This window comes from Tiliqua scincoides, chromosome 2 (assembly GCF_035046505.1).
Source record: "Tiliqua scincoides isolate rTilSci1 chromosome 2, rTilSci1.hap2, whole genome shotgun sequence".
In the NCBI taxonomy this organism is placed as follows: Eukaryota; Metazoa; Chordata; class Lepidosauria; order Squamata; family Scincidae; genus Tiliqua; species Tiliqua scincoides.
In genome coordinates, this window is record NC_089822.1 from 262,824,565 (window position 1) to 262,835,665 (window position 11,101).

The window sequence follows — 11,101 nt, forward strand, 5'->3', positions numbered from 1 at the left end:
GCACAATCTTGTACGTATCTACTCAGAAGTAAGCCTCATTAATGCCTCAGTGGGACTTACTCTCAGGGCCTTACAGCCCAATTCTATCCCCTACCAGCACAGAGTGTGCAGCTCTGCTGTCACAGCCTACAGTGTGTGCCATAAACCAGCTGGGACCAGGTTGCCCAGGAGAGGTAAGTTAAGTCATTGTTTTACTTACCTCCCTGTGTGCTATAGGTCCTTGATGGGTCTCCTCAGACCTGCACCAGCTCTTGGTGGTGTAAGTCTGAAGAGCCTTTGGGGGTGGCGCCGGGCCAAGAAGGGGGAACAGGATTTTTCTTGAATGGCTGCTGCTAAGATCCACCCCCTCCTGCCCCTGAACTACCCCCAGCCCAGCCTGCACCCTGCCCCAATCTGCTCCCACTGTTGACTAGTGACAATGCAGATTCTGAGTGTTGCTGTCATCCATGTGTGGGCTCTGGGGCTTTGCAGCGGCCCACCAACCAACTACTGTGCCAGTGGCCCAGACCTTATGCTGTCAGATCACCAGATCCAACAGTGTGAGGCCTGGATAGGATTGGGCCATTAATCAATTAGTCAAATTAAATAAATCAACTAAATGTTGGAGCCCTAATCATCCTCATCATTCTGACAACTCGGAATGAAAAAAATGATTTATTTCCTTGTTGTGGCCCTCCTTGTTGTCGCAGTTGGTGAGTTTTACTTATTCATTTTGTTTTAAATATTTCCACACTGTCTTCTTACAAAGTGCACCCAAAGCCAGTATTTTGCAATAACAAATTCTGGCTTGAAAAGTACAACTCAAGCGCATCACATGATGACCATGGACGACATTAGCAGTGAAGAAAGGCATAGAAAAATATAAGGAACAATCAGTTCAAAGAGCTCTGAGAGCTCCGAGTACATGTAAAACCTGGGCTCTGGGGCAGGCTCTGACCCTTAACTGTAAGCCCATCCATCTCTGAATGGTTTTTTCACTGTCGTTCCAGGTGCTGAGGACTCTGGGGGAGGTGGCTGTGAATTCATCTGAGATGGGCCAGGTTCCCTCTGACCCTTGGAATGGGGAATTCAGCAGGGTAGCCAAGCAGGAGCCAGAGGACAGTGTGAGCTCAGTGGGTAAGGATTTGTTGCGTCTGCATTCTGTAAGGCAGCAGTTGCAAACTTACTGCGGTCACAGTGCCCTGTCATGGCGGTGACATCGCCCAGTTCTCCTGGGCACAGCCATCCATTTCTCAAGATCTTGCAGCACATGCCCAGTCTCGTCTGATCTTGGAAGCTAAGGAGGGTCATGCCAGGTTAGTACTTGGATGGGAGACCGCCTGGGAATACCGGGTGCTGTAGGCTTATACCATAGTCTTTCGAGACTGACGGTTGCCAACCATGACGGTTGCCAACCATGCACAGTTCAAGATGGCAGCGCCTGGGGGAACTGGTAAGAAAGGGCCACCAGGAACATCTCCCGGTGCCCCAGTGAGTTTGCCGTGACGCAGTTTGGGAACCACTGCTATAAGGGTCTTGAGGCATCTTTTCTTTCAGGATTTCCCCCATTTGAAAGCTTGTCCAGAGCAGAATGTGACTCCTGCTGGAATTTTCTCTTCTGCAGATGAAGGGCAGGCGCGTGAGAACAAGATGAAGGAACTCCAGGAAAAAGGCAGTGAGCATGTGACCAGCAGCAGCAATCTCTGGTCTTACCTGGAGGAAACAAAGCTGGGGAATCAGGAGGTGCAGAAGTGTGAGAAGGAAAATGAACAAGGGAAGAGAATGGAGGAAGCTCTTCCCTGCTGCAAAGGTACTTTGGGTAAAGGAAAAGCCAGAGATTGTGATCACAAGAGACTAAAAACATGTACTGATGTGGAAAGAAGCTTCCAACAGAGCTCAGACCTTAAACAGCAAATGATGCCCACAGGACAGAAACCATATAAGTGTTCAGAGTGTGGAAAAACCTTCAGCCGAAGCACCAACCTTCTGGTACATGAAAGAACCCACACGGGAGAGAAACCGTATGAGTGCTCTGACTGTGGGAGAAGCTTTACACACAGCTCCAACCTCAGAGCACATGAGAAAATCCACTCAGGAGACAAGCCGTACGCATGTGCAGACTGTGGGCAGACCTTCTATCACAGCTCAAGCCTAACGGCACATGAGAGGCTCCACACAGGGGAGAATATACACAAATGTCCACACTGTGAGAAAGTCTTCACCCGCAACTCAGTTTTTAGGAAACATGTGAGGATCCACACAGGAGAGAAACCTTTCAGGTGCTCAGAGTGTGGGAAGAGTTTCTCTCAGAGGTGCAATCTTCTGATCCACAAGAAGACCCACATAGGAGAGAGACCCTTTCAGTGCTCCAGTTGTGGGAGAAGCTTCAGTCGGAAATGTGATCTCATCGCACACAAGAGAATCCATACAGAGGAAGACCCTTACAAGTGCTCACATTGTGGGAAAAGCTTCTCGCAGAAGTCCAACCTTGTAATACACGAAAGGATCCACACGGATGAAAACCCCTATCCATGTTTGCACTGTGGGAAACGCTTCCGTCAGAAGGGGAACTTGATGATACATGTGCGGATTCACACGGGAGAGAAGCCATACCAGTGTGTAGACTGTGGAAAGAGATTCAGTCAGAAGGGCAGTCTCACATCGCACGAGAGAACCCATTCAAGGGAGAAAAGGATCACCTAGAAGATCAAGCTACAGCTCTGATTGCCTGATGTGCTCTGAGAGAAGAATAGTTTGCAAACTGTGTTGCAGGGGGTGCTTCAGAAGCTTATTAGGTCAGAAGACCAGTAGTCCCAGCAACATAAAGCCACAGGAGAGTGTTCAGGGTCTTCTAAGATATGTTTCCGGTGTGTGGTGGAGTGGTGGAGGGAGACAGGGCCTCTGAGAGGAATTTTATCAGGGAGCACAAAGTTTCTTTTGGGTCCTTTTGCAAAGGGAGAGGGGTGAAACAGAGCGGGAGAGGGTGGTGACGGGCAAGCAGAACGGGGGCAGGGGGGCAAAACAGGGTGGGGGAAGGGCGGAGACGGCTGGAAAAGTCTTTGGAGCCCAGGTCTACCCACCCAGGTGGCATTTGGCAGCTAGATACAGTAATATGGAAAACCAAACACACTCCTAAGTCTCTCTAACATCTTTTAAATACTGAGAATCATTGCGGAAAATTAGCATCATCGTATTTAGGCTCACACTAGAATGGAAAGTGTCCTGTGCGTACCAAAAGTTGCTTCTACAACAGCTGTAGTCCCACAGCTGTGTCCCTGAGCTCTTCTACACTCCATGGCGAGTAGATCCACAAGCCAAAGAGCTACTGTAGTAGGCCAGTTTCCTCCCAGATTTGACACTGTGCTAAGGAGTGTCATGTTTGCATTCCTTGGCTCAGTGTATATGGCTTGCCAGTAGCTGCACACTCATTGTAGTGCCCCCAGCACCCTGTGTGGGCAACATCTGAGTAGATAGGAAAATGTCAGATCCCAGGAAATTTCTGGACCCTCTCTTTGGCTGCTGGACCTCCTTTTTGGCCCTTGTCCCAGGTACAAATTACCCCCTTTAACCCCCCTCTCCTAGGCCCTAGTGGGGAAAACAATGAGGCCAAACAGGACTTCCAAGTACTTTGAATGAACTGAATGTACTTTAGAATCCCTTTGAATCCCTCCTTCAGAGGGATCTGAAGGCCTTAGGAGTGGACCTCAACAGGTGGGAAACCCTGGCCTCTGAGCGGCCCGCTTGGAGGCAGGCTGTGCAGCATGGCCTTTCCCAGTTTGAAGAGACACTTGGCCAACAGTCTGAGGCAAAGAGGCAAAGAAGGAAGGCCCATAGCCAGGGAGACAGACCAGGGACAGACTGCACTTGCTTCCAGTGTGGAAGGGATTGTCACTCCCGAACTGGCCTTTTCAGCCACACTAGACGCTGTGCCAGAACCACCATCCAGAGTGCGATACCATAGTCTTTCGAGACTGAAGGTTGCAAACTACTATTTTAGAATATTTAGCAGGTTGGTAGTTAGAAAACTGAAGTAAATTTACACTACAGAGCAGGAGTGGGCAAACTTTTAACTTTAGGGATCCTGGACCTTTTTGTATAGAAGAGGGAATTTCAGCAGGTGCAGCTTAAATTCTCTCTCCTACACAATTTTTAAAGGTCCAGGATCCCCGAAGTTGAAAGTTTGTCCACCCCTGCTATAGAGAGACCTTGTGAAAACATGGCTTTGGACAAAAATGTTTAAGCTCCTCTCTTGTAAGAAATGTTTAAATAAAACTCATCCCAGAAGAAGATGCTTGAAACCTCTTGAGACAAGATATTAAACCATCAATCTCAGCTGAAGGCCCCCAGAGACTTTAGTTAAAGAAAGATAGAACCAAGCAAGAGGGATAGAAACTTTTAATGAGTCACTATTTAACTTTCCTTAGCAATAGACAGTTTTAATGTTACTCAAACTGCAGTGTGGTGAGCATTTGCAAATCACTGTATGACTTGGGCTGCAATCCTAACCACACTTTCCTGAGAATAAGCCCCACTGAACAAAATAGGACTTACTTCTGAGTAGACGTGGTTAGGATTGTGCCCTTGAAGTGGTCAGATTTCTAAGCTTTTCCAGGGCCCCCAGTGTGATTTGAAAGTGTGTGTGCTTTTAAGAGAGGAAGCTCTATAATAATCTCTTCTGTAGCTCAGTAAGATCAAAGCCCTTTATCTCAAGATTTATGGGTTGTATCGTACTGAGATAAAGTATAAAGTGCTTTGAACACTAGAAAAAACTATATATATTATTATTATTATTACTGCTACAACCCAATTGATGTGACTGTCCTGTGTGATTTCCTGAAAACATTATTACAGCTTTATTTATTCATTTATTCAGAATGAGGTAAAACACAGTCAACAACGAACAAAAAAATTGAAAAAATCATTGACTGGCATTGACTAGTTGATATTTGGTCTCAGACTGAAACTTGTTATCACCTAAGTATCAGTGCAGTGTATACAGTGTTTCTATAAGTGCCATTTTTTGCAAATCTGATGGTGTTGTATTCAATTGTTATTTCAATAAGCTGCAGTTTAAAATAATTCTCAAAATTTTTCAGCATTTCCTAGTGCTTTGATGTCAGTAGGGACCACCTTTGTGTGTTTTGCCCATAGCTGCATGATTTCAATGGCCAGGTCTTGGGATTTTGTAATTTTTTCTAGCTCTTTGTCATCAGCTCTGGCATCTCCCAAGAATTGCAATATCAATTATCCAGACATTATCCCAAAGGATCTCCTCTATGGAGAACTTGTGCAAGGAAAGCGCCCTACAGGTAGACCACAGCTGCGATACAAGGACATCTGCAAGAGGGATCTGAAGGCCTTAGGGATGGACCTCAACAAGTGGGAAACCCTGGCCTCTGAGCGGCCCACTTGGAGGCAGGCTGTGCAGCATGGCCTTTCCCAGTTTGAAGAGACACTTTGCCAACAGTCTGAGGCTAAGAGGCAAAGAAGGAAGGCCCATAGCCAGGGAAACAGACCAGGGACAGACTGCACTTTCTCCCAGTGTGGAAGGGATTGTCACTCCCGAATTGGCCTTTTCAGCCACACTAGACGCTGTGCCAGAACCACCTTTCAGAGCGCGATACCATAGTCTTTTGAGACTGAAGGTTGCCAATACTATACTATCCAGACATTTCTATTTTCTATTATTATTATATCGGGTGTATCATTATTATTATTATTATTATTATTATTAGAAATATTTATATTACAGAGATCAATAAGGTTATAGAATATAAATTCATATTTATATTATAGGATCCAATCACAGGGAAACCAGTACTACTTGTCTGCAGTACCATTTGAATCAGGCTAGAAGTGGCTTATCTAGGGAACAAAGGAAAAACCCTAATGGCCTGGACCAGGGGTGTCCAAAGTTTTTGGCAGGAGGGCCACATCGTCTCTCTGACACTGTGTCGGGGGCCGGGGGAAAAAAAGAATTAATTTATATTTCAAATTTGAATAAATTTACATACGTTTACATAAATGAATATGTTAAAGATGAACTTATATGAATGAATGAAGGTCTTGCAATGGCTCAAGGCCTATAAAAGGCCTTGCACAAAGCAAGGCTGGCCTTTCCTTTTCTGCCGCTACTGCATCACAGATATGAAACAGCAAGCAGTGGAGGGAGCCCTCATCCCACAGCTCACGAGAGAGGTCAAACAGTTGCCCTCATGCTGAGAGCAGTTGCATCGGGCCAGTGTGGGCTCCAACAAATCACCGGAGGGCCAGAGGCTCAGGCCTTGAGGGCTGCAAGTGGCCCCAGGGCTGGGGTTTGGGCACTCCTGGCCTGGACCAAAGAATGATCCCATCCAACCTCCAGCTTTCAAGATAAGCCAACTGGATGCTTCTGGAAACCTCACAAGACGGGCATGAAAGCAAAAGCCCTCTCTTTTCCAGCAAATGCCATTCAATGATACAGTCTCTCTAAATGCAGAGGTTTCATTTCATTTATTTGCTCAATAGTCATTGAGGACCAGGCTTGTGTGAATTAGGCCACTCCTTTCTTAAAGCTGTTTGAGCTCATGGCCACTGCCACATTTTAGGGAATGGAAACTGTTAATGATGCCTGTGTGTTATAATCAGTCTTTAAGCACACCTGCTTGGGGTAAGGTTGTGTTCCAGAGCCCAAGCACCAGTCTTTTAGCTTCCCAGGTGCTCCCAAGTTAAGTTAGCACATAGTCTGGCTCTTTCTGGGGTTGCCAGCTGCCTTAAGAACACTATGGCCAGCATGCCAAGCTCCCCCATGTGATTTCCCCACCAAATACTTCAGTGATTGCACTGGTGGGGGGGGGGTTCTTTTTTCAAACTGCTGAGTCAGAGGCTTGGGTCAAAACAAGGATGGATCAACAGCAGCATCAGTTTCACAGAGCTTACATGGTGGGGATTGGCCATCCAAGAAGATCAGCAGCCCATGGCAGACCTCTTTCTCATTGGAACTGCCCAGTGCGTAGTGCTTGGGGGAGGGGGGGCATCATGAGCCTGTCTCTAGTCTAGTGTTTGTTCCAAGGACTGATTAGGTCCTTATGGAGAGCTACAGGCCCAAAAACTAACCTAGTCCTCTGTTGCCCTGTCTCTTGTATGGCGGCTACATTCTGAGGCCTTCTGGCCTGCCTCTTTAAAAGGCTGTATGCAATAACGCAGAATGCCCTGGCATTCAGAGGCAGCCTACTTCTAAAACCAAGAGGTTGTATGTATGGGTGACCGGACAGAGTGCCTGTACCTTTAACCACTGTGTAGAAGAGGGAATTTTGGCAGATGCAGCTCAACATGGAAGGGTTTAAAAAGCTGCACCTGCCAAGATTCCCTCTTCTACACAGTGGTTAAAGGTATAGCCACTCTGTCCTCCATTGGTCACCCAGTGCACATACTCATCCTGGCTTGTAACCTGTGACAGACTTTTCTTCCAGAAATCTGTCCAATCCCCTTTTAAAGGCATCTAGGTCAGCCACCATCACCAAATCATGTGGCAAGGAGTTCCACTAATTGCATGCTGGGTAAAGAAATGTTCTTCCCTATATTCTAACTCTCCTAGCACTAAATTTATGTGGATGCCCCCTATGGACAGGCAACTGGGAGACCAGTGGCCTTTTCCCTAACCACCAGCTCAGCCACTGATTTCTTTTGGGCACATAAAGAGATCAGGTGTCTCTCCTTGGGAGCCGAGTCTATCTTCTTGGGAGGGACTGTGAAAGCATTTGAAGGCGCTAGTCTTATTGTGGTGTTGTTTACTGTTTGAGCATCTTCTTCCCATAACTGACTAGTAAACAAAAGGTCTGGCTTTGAACCAGCTCACTGAAGCCTGTGACTTCCAGAACCATGAAATTCAGGTGTCTTGCGTGATTGGACAGAGTCTCCAATCCCACAGGAAAAATCCAGATTAATGGCCACAGATTATGAAAAGCAGCATCAAGCAACCCCACCCCTCTACACACACACACACACACACTTGCCCAAGTCTGACAGCAGAAGCCTGATGCTTCATGAGGCTAGGCTTGCCCATTATCCCTGCTGCAAGTGTGGACCAGGACCCTGGAAAAGCATTAAGTAGGGCAAGGATTATGCAGTGTAGGTCACGGATCTGTATCCACAAGGATACAAAGCTTTGCTTTATTTTCTACTTGTCTTTTAGCATTTTGGCCACCTTTCTGTCCCTCTTTGTAAGATCACTGATGACTTGTTTCACCCTTGCAATTTCCCTTCCATTATCTTAGCATAGTGTCAACTTTTTCTTCTTTACAGTTTCACCTACAGTTTCAGTTCACTCAGAACTTATTTCCCAGATCATCATATTCCTGGGCGGGGGGGGGGGGCAGACCTTAGGTGGTGCAGAGTCCAATAGGAAACAGGTTTTGCAGAGCCCCAGTGCACAGCCAAGATCTCTAGAATCTTAGAGATGTAAAGTCTATAATAATTTTACTGTATTTCTATCTCTATGGTAGAGTGGAAAGCAATCCAGAAGGGCACTTAAAAGGGCATGTGAGTTAATAGAGCAAATGAATCTAAGCACATTTAATATAAAACTGCACACATGTAAGTCTACAAGTAAACAAAATGTGTAGATAACCTTTAAGTAGCAAATAGTTACATATTTGTCTTTTAAACTTTTTCAGAGAAATAAATTTTATGCTGTTCTACAGTTAACATACAATTCAAGTACAGTAAAAAGTTTCAAAATATAAACAGTATAAACACACACTACAGACTAAGAATTCAGAAGAAAATTTACACCGTTGCTGTTCTCTATAAAACCTGCAATGTGATACTGTGTGCATTTGACAAGACTAGATTACACAGGGCTTCCTTAGGTGCAGGGAGCAACTGGTCCAAAGCTGGCCCTGTTCAGAGGTATGCTGCCCCTGGTCTTGGGGGTTCCACAAGGCACAACTAATACCATTGACGCACTGCTCCTCTTCCTCCACGGATCTATCTATCTAATTCTCTTTTAAATGACACACCTTGTGGCTACAAATTTCATCAGTTAATTACATGCAGCTTGAAGTAACCCCTTTCCCAGTTTGCTGGGCCAGCTGGCAGTGGCATGTCAAATGCTGCCCCTGTTCACCTAATGCATCAACCTCTCCGTCTCCCACACCCTGGATTGAAACAGAACAAGGGGATGAAGCAGAAGGGGGAGAAGAATGGTAGACTAGAGTGGCACTCTAGCCCCCTACTCCCTCCCTCTACCAGCTTGTTGCCTTCTTTTTTCCCCCCTAATATAGGGGTTGGGGAGGAGGAATGGAAGCAAATGAGTGGATGAAACTGCATGACCTTCACGCACCTGCTGCCTGAGGCACTTCAGTCAGTTTCATGAATGGGCAGGCCCTACCTGTCTGTATATAATTCTCTAGTGCAGTGTTTCTCAAACTGTGGGTCAGGACCCACTAGGTGGTTCGCAAGCCAATTTCAGGAGGGTCCCCATTCATTTCAATATTTTATTTTTAATACCATGGTACTTGACTCCATTTGGGGAAAATGCAACACATCAGTACTTTTAACAGGCTACTATGTATATGCTTTAAACAATGATAGTGTATGGGACTTACACCTGGGTAAGTGTGGGTAGGATTGTTAAAAATTTTCCTGCTTGATGATGTGACTTCTGGTCATGCAGTCACTTCCAGACAGTCCTGACAGATTCTTATTCTAAAAAGTGGGTCCCTGGTGCTAAAAGTTTGAGAACCGCTGCTCTAGTGAACTTGAATGAGCTGAGGGCTAAACAAGATATGACCTTAAAACGGTCATAAGAACATAAGAACAACCCCACTGGATCAGGCCATAGGCCCATCTAGTCCAGCTTCCTGTATCTCACAGCGGCCCACCAAATGCCCCAGGGAGCACACCAGATAACAAGAGACCTCATCCTGGTGCCCTCCCTTGCATCTGGCATTCTGACATAGCCCATTTCTAAAATCAGGAGGTTGCGCATACACATCATGGCTTGTACCCCATAATGGAATTTTCCTCCAGAAACTTGTCCAATCCCCTTTTAAAGGCATCTAGGCTAGACGCCAGCACCACATCATACTCAATCGTATGTTATACGATTATGAGGTCATACTCAATCGTGTTATAAGTTTGATTTTACTCTAAAGCAGTAGCTGGATGGGACTGTATTTCACCTAGGGAGCATGATGTGAAGTTAAGAGATGTTTAACTTTACCAGCATATTGTTTCCTGCCAAAAATTGCTGCCCAAAGTGATTTTTTAATCCTGAAAATGCCATTGCATTTTGGGGTATTTAGGCCAACCGCACACCTGCATCACTTGTCTTGAGACATATTTTTCTAGTACAGAAGCATGACCTGTCCTAAAGAAGCTTCTCAGGCTCAAGCTACTGACATGAAATAAAAGATCAAGAAATCTCATTTGCCCCCAACTTGCCCCACAGAGCGAGTGCTAAATAGAATGCAACACCCTCAAATGCAGCATTTAATAAGGAAAACAAAAAGACTTACACGCAGAATTTACAGTCACTGCACCTGTGTAATTGATATTCAAATATATTACTCACTTATGCTTCTCCTTAATTCTACCCATTAGTTAAGCTGAAAATAGATTCAGATATTCCAAGTTTAAAAAAAACAACAAAAAACACCACATGACAATGCTCAAATACCCCATTCTCATGGAGAAAGTGTCCCAAAGCTTCCATACCATGAGATGACTTAATTCTAATGCAATAACATTTCTCTCATAATACAGGTATGAATGGGGAAAAAAGAATGTATTAATGAAAAACAAAAGTCCAATCATTCTTACAAATTCAGCAAGTTTTTTCAGCAACAGTGTTTCTTACAAAACCAGCAACAAATTCTTCATCATGAACTGCTGCTGGAATCAACATACTTCAATGATGGGTGGCCACTCCAACCAATCTATATATGAATTCCCCACCCCCCAGTATCCAGTTTAAAGGTGACCAAACTTTAACCGTGACTGAACTCATAGTGCTTTCCTTCCATTGCATCCGATTCTCTCGGAACTGTATGCTATACGTTCTACAGGACAGGCTGTACATAACCTTTAAAGGATAATTAGCCCTGAAAGGTATAGTTTTTCTTTAAGGAGGTGTATAGCA

General features: G+C 45.2%; 1 protein-coding gene across 1 annotated transcript in view; it reads left to right on the forward strand.

Annotated features, from left to right (window-relative positions):
• LOC136639137 (zinc finger protein 271-like) overlaps positions 1 to 2,682 on the forward strand; it is a 124,880-nt gene extending 122,198 nt beyond the window's left edge. The window contains exons 8-9 of the mRNA XM_066613153.1: positions 1,891 to 2,147; positions 2,232 to 2,682. Coding sequence (XP_066469250.1) covers positions 1,891 to 2,147; positions 2,232 to 2,682 — 708 coding nt within the window. The remainder of the gene's footprint in view (positions 1 to 1,890; positions 2,148 to 2,231) is intronic.
• Positions 2,683 to 11,101: the final 8,419 nt, after the last annotated feature.